We start from the raw sequence: 13,553 nt of genomic DNA, 5'->3' as shown, positions 1-13,553 counted from the left end.
CATTGCCCCCCCCCCCGCCCCGGGGTTCTGCCCCCACCCCGGCTCCGTCAGCCTCCCCCACGCGGTGCAGGGGCCGCAGCAGGCCTCCCCGGTGCCCGGACAGATCCCCATCCACAGAGCACAGGTGCCGCCCACTTTTCAGAACAATTACCATGGGTCAGGGTGGCATTAAAACGCGTCCCCTTAATTCTCAACATTTTTAAAATGTTCTGTAATATAGACTGTGTATATTTCATATGTACCTGTTCAAGGTACTTTTTAAAGCTTGTACATGATACTTTGTATAAAAGCGAAACACCAGTGCTCTTTCATTGTATCCTTTCCATTTTTTGCTTTTTAAAAATTCCTGAAAACGTGCTGTTAAGCCAGTATTAGGTATTTCTTTTTATTTTGTAAGTGAACATTCCAGCTGTTTTTTCTGGCAGTAGGTTTGATGCTGCATAATCTTTAAAATTTTATTGTTGCAGTTAAAATTCATTTAGTGAATGTTTTCTATATTACTTTTATACATATGTAATTAAATAAGTACACAGGCTAAGTGATGGCACTAACAATTATTTTTTTTTTCATTTTCTTCTGTCAACAGTTCGTGTGCATAGAGCTAGAAAACGATGCAATACAAATTTTTATAGTTTTGGTGTGGACATGGCTTTTTGTTTCATCAGTTATTTGCAGAAAATGTAATTTAATGTATAGACTGTTTCTAATGTCTCTGACGAGTGCTGTAAATACTGTATTTCTTTTGCTTGTAAAATTGCTTAAAGCTTCTTTCATTTGATATAGTATTGTATATAATAAGTCTCTTTTGCAAAAAAAAAAAAAGTGTGATCTTTGTGAAAGTAGTACAGTATATGATCTTTAATTTTTTTTTTTTTAATATACTGTCACATTGCAGCACTGGTTGGGCATTTTAATTCATGTTAATAAATCACAACTATGTCAGTTTTAACTCCTTGTCCTGGAAGGGTGGTGTGTCTTCAGGGCAGCAGCTCCAGGTCTGGCAAGTGCCTGTCCCCTGCCTGTGCTGGAGGCCAAGGAGGAGCACCCCAATACTGCAGGGTCTGGTGTCTGGGAACTGGTGGGTTAACTGGGGGTCAGTGCTGTGGTACAAGGACTATTTGTGTACCTGTGTCAGCCCTGTCACCCTGACCTGGGCTACAGCCCATTTCCCTTTCCCCCCCCTCAGCTGGACGTTGAGGCCCCCCTGAGGGTGCAGAGTGTGGGGCTGAGCCCCTCAGCTTCCCAGAGAGTTTAAAATTCAGCTCAACTGCCCCCTCCTCCCTGCATCGAATTCTTCATTGTAAGGAAGGGGTTTGTTCCTATGGGGCATGTGAGGGTGTCCTCACCTGGCAGTGGTGACAGGGACACTGCTCCATGGCTCCACCTTGGAACCCGAGCAGAAAACCTGGCCTGGGGGACAGGATGGGAAGGGGCTGTTCCTGCTCACCGAAAAATCCTGGTAATTCTTTTTAAAGATGTGGAAAACAAATTGGGGCTACTTCAAATTCTAATGTGCCTGTAAATTATCGAAAAATTTCATTAGCAAAAAAATGCTCTCCTGAGCAACTGCTGGCTCTGCCCAGCGCAGGATTGGGGGGGAACACAATGCTGTGCTGTAGCAGCCCAACAGGATTAGGCCGGCAATGGCAGGGAACCCCCCACCCCCCAGTCACCTGCTCAGACACGGATTCGGAAAAACACCTGCAGCCCCTCTGTAGCCCGGCCTTTGCTTCTGACCCCCTTCCTTTCCTCCATGAGGGAGGTCATCCCAGCAGCTCCACAGGCCCCCCCCCAGCTGTGGCCTTTACTTACTCCCCTTCTTGTGGTCTTGGAAGCGGCACCACACTCGAGGGCTGCTGCTCCCTGTGGATCTAGAACAAGCTGCCGATTCCTGCAGCGACCGGGTGCTACCCGGGGCTGGCTGGGTGTGAAGCCAGACACCATCTTTTTTACCTCTAGCTCTGGAGTCCGTTGTCACCTCGACCTTCTGGGCAGTGTGGTCCCCACAGCCGTTAGAAGCGGTTCCGGTGCGAGGAGTTGGGGGTGCAGAGGCAGAGGGGACCCCGTCCTGAAGCCCCACTGCTGGCAGGGCCTCGGCCCCTGAGGAGTTTCTCCTGCGGTGGCCTTGGCGTCTCTTTATGGAGGAGCAGCTTTGCTTGTTCAGAGCATTAAACACCTCCTACCAAATACTTGGTTTTGTCCATGTTTCACTTCACAACTGCTTCCCCCCAGCCCCCTCCTGCCACCACACCCTTCAGGAGTGACACATCTATCAATGAACACACAAAGCTGCTCTGGGCTGTGGCCAGGCTAAACAACCCCCTCCCAATTCCCCCCCCCAGCAAAGAAGGGGTTGGAGCCGTGGCTAGCAAAGAGTCCAATGACCAGCACAGTCTGAAAAAACAAAACACTTTAATTAGACAACTGCAAGCACCTCAAACAACTGGTTATTGTTACAGCATGGGGCTACCTTCTCACAATCTAGTTATTGCAAAGGCATGTGAATAAATTTCATATGGACAAAGTCAAGAAAAAAGTGGCACCGTCGTTACATGAAGGTCAGAAGAAAGCTTACATTCATCCCACTGACTTCTAAAAGAGGCCCAAACACACCTCCGGGCTGTACATTCTAAACTCTGTATTGCCTATAAGCTTCAGCCTATGCAGCTTTTTTTTGTCTGTTTTGTTTTTCCTAGGAAACAGGTCCTCCTTGCGTGCAGCTCACACGGGGCTGTATGGCTGTTACAGGAAAAAATAAAGCTAGTGCAATTCCTTTTAGAAACGTGTAAAGCTGGGAATGGAATGAGCATGATCTGGCTTCCTCGCGTCACCTTACCCACTGCGCTGTCAATATCGGCAGCTCTGTCCTTCCTTAACTGATTCCAAGCGCACACTTTTATTATAAAAGATCAGTAAATTCTACACAGAGAGTGGTTCTCATGCTCGACTTTTAATTATTTAATTTTTTTTTTTTTTTCCTTAAGGTATAGTACAACTTACAGTGCTTATAAAAAGGCAACACCATGTGGTACCATGTCTTCACTATCACATTGTAAGGGAAAATTGCTATTTTTCTTTTTCTTAAAAGCACTTAAAATAGGCAAAAGTTCTAAAAGGGAGTGCTAAATGATAATGCATACTTTATTAGAAAGAAGTCTAGCCTTCCTTTAAAGTGCCGTTTGGGGAATGAAATCCTGTAAACCAGAGCCACTTTGTTTAAAATCCAATGAACGGGAACTGCTACAGAATAGAAAGTTTACACAATTCCTTAAAGCAGTTTAAAGTCCACTACATGCAATTGGTTTGCTATAAAGCTCTCTAAAACTTAGTCGCTTTACTCTGAAATTGAGTCCCCGGTCCCATATTTAAATGGAAATAAACATTTACAGGGTGCATTTACATACACTATAATACAAGAATGACGTCCCTTTGCCAGAAGATAAAATTGTACAATTCCTCACCGTAACTCAGCTCTCACTTGATAAATTTCTTATGCTTGTAAATTATATAATATGCATCAGCTAAAATATTATTATTTTTTTTTCATAAATAGTTACAAAACTTGCCAAAACACATGGGGGGGGAAGTTTCCTTTGTTCAAAAATCTGACATCTGAATGCCACACAACACAAGAAACAATGCTTAAAGACACGGTAAGTGTTTGTTTGTTTGTTTTTTTTCTGAAGAAAGTGGGTGAGTAAACTACCAGCCGAAGACGAAAAGACTACCCTTCCCCAAGAACACAGTGCACAAAAAGCAAAATGTCAAACAGTACCTCAAGCAAAACAAAGGTCTGAGGATTGAAGCCAGCTCGCGTGTGATCCTGCTAAAGAATTTGTGACAGTCACCGTTTAGGTCCGATGCATTTTTTTTTTTTCTTTTTTTTCTCTTTTTTTTAACAGCTGGGAGACTCTGCTAAGAATTGAGCCAGGGATGCCTCAGGCATTCTCCAGCTGAAGCGCGTTTCTCCGGGACCATCTCGAGCATGGGGATCAGGAAATCTGTAAACTGTGCAGCATCTTCGTGAGGCCAACCATACTTCTCCACAAGCACATCAAAGAGACTCCAAGGCTTCAGCTTGGTGATGTGTCGGAGCTCTCCTGCGAACAGAAAGATTACTGCCATTAGGAAAAATAACTCGTTATCCCTGCTGGCGACTAAACCCCGTTTTGTTTTTGCCACTCTGCACCAACAGCACCTTGACCGGGCTGAGAATTGTTATTCAGGAAGGGCAGCACGTTGCAAGCTTGCTTGAGGGTCCTCAAAGGAGATGAATATTGTCCAATGTCAAGCCCGAGAGACCATTCCCACAGCAAACTGCGTGTCACACCCGTACACAGCATTTCAGATTGTTCCTGCTGTCTCCATCCTGCCTCCCGCACACCAAGGCGCTCACCCACACGGGCAAAGTCAGCCAAAAAACTAAAGTCCTACAAAACCTCCCCAATCCTAAGACAGAGCTCTCAGCAATGGAGGTCATGTAGCAGAGCAGCCAGTCACTGCCCACCAAACCAAGCCCACAGGTTTGGGAGATTCTGCTCCACCTCCCAGGCAAACACACCCCAGAGCCTGGTCCGAGTCCTTCCTCAGGAGGAAGCATCTGCTGCCATCTACATCTCCTTCAACTCCCCACCACCACAAGCGGTGGCAGCAGCCAGCTGCAGGATTTGAGCTCCATCAAAGACAAGGCATATGGCCAACCCGGCAATGTGTGTCCCACCAAAACAAATGAAGGAAGCAAGAACCTTTCTGCCGTTCAAACCAGCAACGTTATCCAGGTCTATCCACAGGTCACCCAGCATGACGGGGAAGAAAGACTCCCCTGGTTGCTCCCTGCCCTTCCATTGCCATCTCCCTCCTTCCCAGGCATCAATCTGAGCCAGACAGTCTCCACGTTTCACTAGGGAAAGCACTTCAAGAGACCCCTGTGGTGATTCTGGATGTGCCCTGTACCACTGCAGGTGATGGGTTCTCAGCCAATGCTGAAGCTGTCCATGAGTCTCTCACAGCTTGCCAAGCTCACTGCACCAGTCGGGATGGGGACACACAGGCCACGCTACTTTTAAGCAAAGTGGTTTGGCAATTCGATTGTTGTCCCTGGCTGTAATCTACTGCCCATAAAATGCCATCAGGCGTCAGCTCAGCTGAGTTTCTGTACATCCCTGTGGGCTACAGAAGGCCCAGGGCAGGAGAAGAAACCCATGTCTTCAGACTGCCCCAAGAGTCCGAGCATCGGAACACAATAGATTGAAACGGCCAGTCGCGCAGCAGGACACGCTCCTGCTGCTCAGGCCACAGCAGAAGGTTACAGCCAGGGTGCCACACGTGAAAAAGCAGCTCTCTGGGGGCTGCCAAAAAGACCCCAAAAAGACCCCAAAAAGCACATGTGCACACGGCTGATCGCTCGAGAGACCTGCTGGTAACAGAAAGTCAAGATGTGCTGCCCACAGCTGGCCCACTGTCCTCCTCCCTTTCCACCTCACAGGGTAAGAGGGGTGCAGAGAGAGAGAAGGACGAGAGCAGAGGGTGTATCCTGCTGGTTTATCTCTGTACAGCGATAGCACAAGTGGGTACCACCAGTAGCCATGAGTCAAAAACAAAAAAAAAAGGGCTCTGCTTTGGGTCCATACTGTCCCACAGGATGAATGCACAGAAAGGACCCCACACCTCGTCTCGGAGAAGGGTATTCATGTCCTGGCTCACTCTCAGCCCTTTAAAATCTTTGCACAGCTCTGAAATTTAAGTGCTGAAAATCTTACCCTTTTGAACGTCTCCAAAAGTGTGTATTGGTGACTACTAACAAGAACAGGAAATAAACCTTCTAATAAGAATGCATAAACTCAAATATCGTCAAAAAGTGATAAAAAATAGTAACTCACTACTGACTGCAAGCAAAAAATGGCTAAAAAAAAAAAAAAAAAAAAAAAAAAAAACAACGATTCTGTAAAAGTGATATTGTTCATTGGTTGTATCAAACACCCCCATGCCGCAAGAAAAAAAGGTGAAAAAAAAAAAAAAAAAAAAAAAGAATAAACCCAGCTGTGCCCACAGCTTCTCCAGCTTACAGCATTCGCTGCAAGGGCTGTGATCATCATTTCCCAAAGTAGACTAACTTTTGGGGAGCGTGTGTGAGTTTCCACACAGCACTGTATTCACCTCTGCACTGAGGTTAAGTACTTTCAGGCATCTTTCCTCCCACAGGTTGTATAAGGCAAAATTGGTATAAGAGCAAGATGAGGCTCCTGGTGAGCTCACACTGTTTGAGTACTCTTCTGATTCTGTAAGGTAGAGGCTAAATTCCAAATGCCCAGTTTAAGCCCAGCACACCCTGGGCAGCACGACATCCTGCAGTGTTTCTCCGCTGAGGAACAAGCTATTTTAGCACTACAGGTTGAAGTTAAATTCTGTGAAGACTGTAAAAGGCTTGAAGAAGATGGGATACAGTAAAAATCAGCTGTGTAAGGGCCAAGAATTAAACTAGTGCTTCAGTTTTCAATAAAGATTGTGACGCTGACCATGGAATCAAAACAGGGTAAGTAAAAGGCAATTAACACAACTGAGGTGGATGAAAAACTCAAAGGATTTGTTTTGATGTGGTGGGTCAATCTCATTTCCATCCTAAAGCACTGGAGAGCAGCACAGGACATGGAGGTGCCTGGCAACATGTATTTCCATCTAGTTATTGAGGTTTGTACCGTGTAGTTGGAAGACAGCAAGACAGTACCTGTATTTAAGGAAGAACGGAAAAGTACAGGCCCACCAGGCTGACACCATCAGTACTCAGGGCATTAACATGAATTTTCAAAGAAAGGCTAAAAACATAAGTGAAAACTCCCTAACAGAAGCTCTCTATTTAGATTTTTGATAGTGAGGCACACAGGAAATAACTGGAGAGGACAACAGAGCTGTCAGAACTGTAGAACCCCTGTGGCCAAAGCAGAGACAGCAACAGACCTTCTGAGAAATGGAGTATTAAGTCAGGAAGAAATTACCAAAGAAGTTTCTGAAGGAGCTGTGGGGGGGAAGATGCTATTTAAAGCTTTCCTCTCTGCTGACCACAGTACAAAAACAACAGAGGTAGTCTATGAAATTTGTCAATGACAGATTTAAGACCAGGCAAGAGGAGGATGGGTTATTGAGCAGTAAGAACCTGATGACATGAAGGACTGGGGAAGCAGCAGCAGGATATAATCTGCTATTACGTATTTTGAGGACATGCTCCTGAGAACTAATGTGAGAACAGCTGGTGAGGCCCCACTGTACATAGATGGAAGTGAGGGAGGTGGGGAAAAGCCCTCCCCTTCCAGGACGTTCAATCAGGAGCAGTGCTTCTCCTTGTTACAACTTCCAACGAGAAAAGCCAGTCCTAGCTGGCATCTTGAACAGGATTAACTCACAAGGAAACAGGGCCAGCAAATACTGGGAAGAAAAACAAGAGGGACCATGGTCTAAAAACAACAAAAAGATTTTAAGTTTTAGTGCCAAAATGCATTAATCATTTTAAAAGACAAAATAGCTTCCATGGAGGTGCTGGAGAAAAGGACTCATTGGAGTTATTACTGGGCTCAGTCAAGATGAGACCCTATAAAAAGATTGCGTGCATTTGTGTTCTGGTGACTAAGAAGTAACTTATAAATGCTTTTCCTTTTTTAAATGCACCCTTCTATTTGAATGTCACAAACTGCTTCAGGCAGTTACTGAGGAGAGAGGAGATCCTGTAAACTCATTAGCTGATAATACTTTTCCTTTTGTGCCTGTGACTACAGTGGAGCAATTCAAGTGTTTAAAGCTTCTCTCTGAGGCTGAACTTGCCTATGGACAGGAGAAACACACAAATTGTGCCCCCTTGATTTTCACCTGAGGCCGATGTTTTCAGAACAGGAGCCTACAGCTAGATTTCTATACACACCCTTACACCACAGTGTGAAATCTTCACATGAACCTTGGGCCTGAACTACATGGCCTCTGATCTCAAACGCTCAAACGCCACGAGCAGAGGAGTACAAAATGCTGCAGCTTGCTGGCCAACTGTGAAGCCCATCACTCCCTGCCAGCCCATCAAGTGCAAATCCCTCCTGGAGCACCAACAGCCAGGAAATAGGGAAAGGATCTCTGGTGCCCGATTCAATGAAAAAAAAATCTCAAGTAAGTGAGCAGGAAACTCACCACCTCCATTTTTCTACCACAAAGCATTTCAGTTTTCCTGAGTTGCAACAGCTGAATAACTGGTATGGTCTGAAAACACAGCTTGGCCTTTTTCTCCTTCATCTTGCTTTAGAGATTTTCTGTTTTGAGTAGAGCAGGTGGGATCCAGTCTAAAGCTTCCACAGCAAACTTGCATTTGCTTTTGTGTGGTGGGTGAACCAAGTCTTTTAAATTGCTTAAATCCTACCCAGAGCCGGGGCAGATGGTACCTCTGAGGAACACCACTTCAAGTTCAGGCCCTAGAGGACAACAGTGACACTTTGCAGTGGAAAATCCTCATGGAAGCATGTGAAACTCTCCACCTCATGGGAATTTTACAAACTGCCCTCTTCTGTGCACCACAACCACTGTGGTTATTGTGTAACTGTTAGGTCCTTTTAAGGTTCTATGTCATTAGAAAACGCCAACCCATCTGGCATGAAGTTAAAATTAGGAACATGAGATATGCTTTAAGGGGCGTCAGGCCGAGGGGTCTTCCCAATTCAACACCTGCCTCCTACAGTGGCCACAGGGAGTGGTGGGGAGGGCAGAGGAGCCCTTCTGCAGGCCCTGCCCTCACTCCAGCAGCTGCCATCCCTGTCAGGGGGTGCCAGAGGTACCTCCTGCCCAGACCTTCTACTGCTTTATACATTTACAGACCTGTCGGCCCCGAGTTTGTTCATCTCGGTTAACATCAGATTGTTTCTGAGCCTGCAGCACAGGGAAGAGCTCATTTTAAAGCCACCCCCTGCGAGTTCCACTGGGTGTCCCCCAGCTCTCATACGGTGGGTGCTGGCAAACAACAGTTCTGTTTTCAGCTTATCCACTGACTGCCTGCATTTTGTAAGCCTGTATTATTCCTCCAGCCACCTTCTCTCCTCCACACTAAGAAGCCCCAGGCATTTTAGACTCCCCCATACTGCAGTTGCTCAATCTCCTTGATGATTGCTGCTGCCCTTCTTCACACTGTGTTTAACGCCGTCCCAACCTCCTTCAGGCAGGGAAGGCAGGCAGGGGTCCGACGACCAGAAACAACCACCCAGAGAACAGCCGGCTCTCATGCAAGGGGGGATGAATGGCTGGATTGTCTCCTGCCCTGTGACCCCAACCACTTACAGCACAGCCCCACCACCTTGGCGGAGTCACAGGCAGGAGGGACACCACAGCACTGTTTGGCAGGAAAGCCCACTCGCCAGCTGTGGCCGACAGCCCCAGATGTTCCCCCACCACGTAACAGTACGCTCCTGACATACCCTGTCCCTTGGTACTCAAGTGCTGTCTCACACGTGGAGGGGATGAAAGACACTTGAAGCACCACCACATTCCCTCACGTGTCAAAAACCTGTCTTAAAGAGCAGGCTGAGCAAAGACAAAGTGCAAAATGATAAAAGAACCCTAACGCCCAGTGGGTTTGCTCAGATTAATTACATTCCTGTAGCAATTGAGAAGGGTTTTAATTTTCGAGGGGCTGCCCTCCTGTACAATGCCAAACACAGGTGAGTCCTCCTGTGGCTGTGGCACCTGGGCATTACGGTGATTCGGAGGGTTTGAAGTGAGACAGCACAGTGGCTTCTGCCATCCCTCTGTCACAGCACCATCCTTCCTGCATGCTTTCTCCTCGGGGAGGTGAGGAGGGTGTAAGGACTAACTGCACACAGCTGTGTGTCTACTGCCCCAGCATTCCCTTCCCACCTCAGTTACTCCTCATCAGTACCACCTGAGGGACCACCATGTGCCATCAGAAACAGCTGACATGATTTACCACATCACAGGCTGTGCATCACTTGATTCCTTACATTACATGAACACCAGACAACAGACTCACACAGACATTTGTTAACATTCACAATTTGTTGAGTACATCCCCAAATGAATTTTAAATGAAATATTGAAACGAATACTGCAAACTGTGGCTTTTCTCAGCAAGCCAAGTTTATACCAAAATTCTTCTTTAGTAAGAGCTCTTCATTTAAACTGATATATTTCTTCAGTACCCATAAATGAACATATTCTCCTTTTGGATAGTATTATGCTTTAAATTAGTGTTGCATAAATACCGTTACCTTTTTTGGTGAAAAACTCCTTGGAATATTTCCCCAACATAGCGTATTTTCGAGGGATTTTTCCCAGCAGTTCAATGATCAATGCTATGTGGTCTGCATTGGAGAACATTGCCAGCAAAACAGAAACATACAACAGTTTAATCAGTACATTGCATGCACACACTAACACTGGCCCGGTACAGACAGAAATAGATTGATCCTGGTAAAAAAAAAAGATTGAGCACACTGCTCAGTGGCTAATTTGGAAAGATGCTTTCAGCAAAACTTCCTTCTCAAAACAACGTTTGAGTATCAGCTGCTAAAAACAAGCTTTGCTATGTAATTTAAAAATGTACCAATAGTTATTTTTCAGAAAGTTTAGGTAAAAAAAAAAAAAATTGGTCACAGATTCTTGTGCATTTTGTTTTTCAAAAAGAAATTTTTGTTGTATGATTTCAGGAAATGCTCCTCAGTGGGACATGCTACAACCAGCAACAGCAATTCCACTTCTGTCTGCATCACGGCACCTTTCAAAAAGAAGAGGTACTACCTCTGCGATTGAAGAATTCCCGAGAATATTTTCCAGATAGAGCAAAGTGCCTTGGGATATTGCCTAGCAGCTCTATGATGTGTGCTATGTGGTCTATGAGGGAGAGAAAAAAAGGATACGGGAGTGGAAGGGGCAGGGAAAGGATGGGATAAAAAAGAAGAGGAAAGAAACTGGAATTAGTAAAAAATCAGAAATAGTTTCAAATCAACAATGTTTGCAGCAAATCCATGCAGAGGTTTCCAGGATCAGCAGAGCTCTGGCATCATTAGTAGCATTTAGGAACAATGAATGATGCCCACATTACCACTGCAAAGAGCATTTACAAGCAAACAAGCATGAAAATGGACAGGTATACAGATGGAAGCAGGAGTTAATTCTGATTTAAAAAAAAAATAAAAATTAGTAATTACCTAATTCAAATAAAAATACACAATGTAAACATTATTCCAGTGTCACTCTTACAAAAGAGAAAATACTATAAAGTTCAAATTTGTCGTTTCTTTTCTAAACTAGAATGTTGTTATTCTCAATTAGGTTTCCACACATATGCAATCTTACAAGAAGGGCAGTTTAATTCCTTCAGGCAGTTGTTAAGTAGATGAATATCTGCAGAAGGGAGTTTTTGCCCACCCATTGCTAGTGATGGAACTTAAAACTAAAAAGAAAAAAATCGTATTTATATTCTGAAAACAATGTGTATGAACAGTTCACTCAAATACAAAACTTAACCCCACTGTAAGCTCACTGGAAATTTAAGAAGAGGATGTGAAAATATACAGAAACTCATAAAATATCTCAAAAGATTCATACCTTCATCCCTGGAATAGTCTTCACCAGAGTGTGGTTCAAACAAATAATCTCCAGTTGCTAGCTCAAAAGCCTATAACATAACAGACATATTTATGAGCATTTCAGAAATACTGTTTTTAATCTTTAGATGTCAGCAAAACATCACAACTGTCTCAGAACCGAGAGGGAATGAACATCGAAAGCTGAAGGCCCACAACTGGATCTGAGACCGAGGAGAGGCCACTTACCTGGGGACCATCATCCCTGTGGTGCAACCACAGCATGAGCCCAGGGCTCTGGAGAGGCCAGCCCTGAGCACACCCCACCAGAAGGAGAGGCTGGAGTCTGGCAACAGGCAGCACGCCCAGACCCCAGGCGCTTCTCTCTACTCAACCGGGATGAACAGAGGAGATGGAGAAGGAGTGTGGAACCGCGGTCCCTCCCCAGCCAGCAACCCGTGGGGCTCCACCAGCTGAGCAGGGTCGGTCCTGTTGCAAAGTTTGGGAGGCAGCAAACAGCATCCAGCTGGGAAGGAAGCGATTCCAACCAGATCGGCTGCACGGGGGTGTGAGGGGGCATCGGTGTAAGCTGCTGTTGAACACGTTTTAACACTAATGCGTCGCCTGTTGCCATGTTAAAGATGTGTGAGTTAATGAAGCTGAGAGAGAGGTATTTCTAAATATATAATAAGGAGCTAGACTTGTATCTGAAGGCTAATTATGTGTCAGCGATCGCATGGTGGGGACTGAAATAATAAAGTCTGAATCAGAAAGAAAATCCATTTATAACTATAATTAATCACTTGAAACTAGCAAACAGGGCAAGCTTTCTTGATGACTCTAAATCTAGGACAGTTTTTAAAAAGGTATTTTAGTTGAATTAGAAGTCGTCAAAGTAAATACTACAATCATGGGGTAAAATACTGAGACTGACATTGACGAAAGAATCCAGAGCAGAGACGGTGATGAGTGATCCCTCCAGGCCATGGCGATGCTTTGTTGGGATGCTAACTCTATGTTAGGTCAGGACAACATTGAGTTTCTCTTTATGGGTGTAACGCATATTAAAAGCCGCAAAGCACTGAAATATCTGAGAGCCCACACTTGTGTACAAACACGGATTCCCCCAGTCTGATCTGTTAAACTATTTGCTTTCTGCTCTGGATCACCAATTACCCAAGCAGCCACAGGAATCTAATTTTTTCCAGGTGGTTTAAACATCAAACTATTTTCCATCTCCAAAACCAGTGAAAGCATCTGATCCAGAAAATCATTCCAAAAATCAGGCAGAACTCCCTGGCATAGCTAGCTCTAGGAGGGGATTTCACTCCGTCAGAATATTTACTACAAAATAATTGTCTCCTGAAAACATACACTTTTCTGTTCCAGTTAGTAATCTGGAGTTGTTAAAACACCTATAAATATAGCCTATTTATGGGCACTTGGCTTTTTCAAGCTGTGAACCACAGTGTCATCCAAGTGGGCTATAGCCAAACCAATTCATTGCAATCACACACAGCAGCCAAGAAAGCAAGAATGCCCCTTGTTGACATTTCTGTTGATCCTACGAATAAGCCTTTCGCTTCTGAAGTCACTATCACTAATAAACATTCACTTTTTTTTTCTTATTCTACTCTCAGCTCAAGATTGAGAGTTTTTATTTTACAGCTTAAAAAAAAATCTGAAGGACTTAATAAGGCCAGGCATTTAAACTGAAGACATTTTTAGACTAGCCAGAAGAGATGACTGGTAGGGATCTCTAAATACAACATGCTGGAGAATAGTTACTCTCTTGAGGTGAGACGGAGAAGCCCCAAGTGTCCTTCCTCTCTGTATCTCATGGGAATACATCCAGTGGGAGAGCCAGCCCAGCCTTCCTAGGAGAACACATGCTGATGGGGCTGATTTCAGAGGACACGGAGAAACTCATTGTTATTTAACACAGATTCCTGGAGAACAATGGAAATGTAGCTGAAATGTAGCCACAAA

The 13,553-nt window shown here is 44.8% G+C and overlaps 2 protein-coding genes across 4 annotated transcripts in view; one reads left to right on the top strand and one right to left on the bottom strand.

The window, feature by feature from the left end:
- KMT2E (lysine (K)-specific methyltransferase 2E) overlaps nt 1-950 on the top strand; it is a 60,405-nt gene extending 59,455 nt beyond the window's left edge. Inside the window, exon 28 of the mRNA XM_014963369.1 lies at nt 1-950. Within this exon, the coding sequence (XP_014818855.1) occupies nt 1-172 (172 nt within the window). The 3' untranslated portion in view covers nt 173-950.
- Nucleotides 951-2,392: 1,442 nt separating this feature from the next.
- SRPK2 (SRSF protein kinase 2) overlaps nt 2,393-13,553 on the bottom strand; it is a 98,344-nt gene continuing 87,183 nt past the window's right edge. The window contains exons 13-15 of one of the 3 annotated variants that reach the window (XM_014963571.1): nt 11,587-11,656; nt 10,248-10,340; nt 2,393-4,100 (exon numbers count right to left, since the gene is read on the bottom strand). In XM_014963571.1, the coding sequence (XP_014819057.1) occupies nt 3,916-4,100; nt 10,248-10,340; nt 11,587-11,656 (348 nt within the window). In that variant the 3' untranslated portion in view covers nt 2,393-3,915. Of the gene's footprint in view, nt 4,101-10,247; nt 10,341-10,776; nt 10,870-11,586; nt 11,657-13,553 lie in introns of all 3 variants that reach the window. The other 2 variants (XM_014963570.1, XM_014963572.1) reach the window with 2 other exon arrangements.

Source organism: Calidris pugnax, unplaced genomic scaffold, assembly GCF_001431845.1.
Source record: "Calidris pugnax isolate Ruff unplaced genomic scaffold, ASM143184v1 scaffold44, whole genome shotgun sequence".
In the NCBI taxonomy this organism is placed as follows: Eukaryota; Metazoa; Chordata; class Aves; order Charadriiformes; family Scolopacidae; genus Calidris; species Calidris pugnax.
This window is presented reverse-complemented; position numbering and strand designations above follow the sequence as displayed.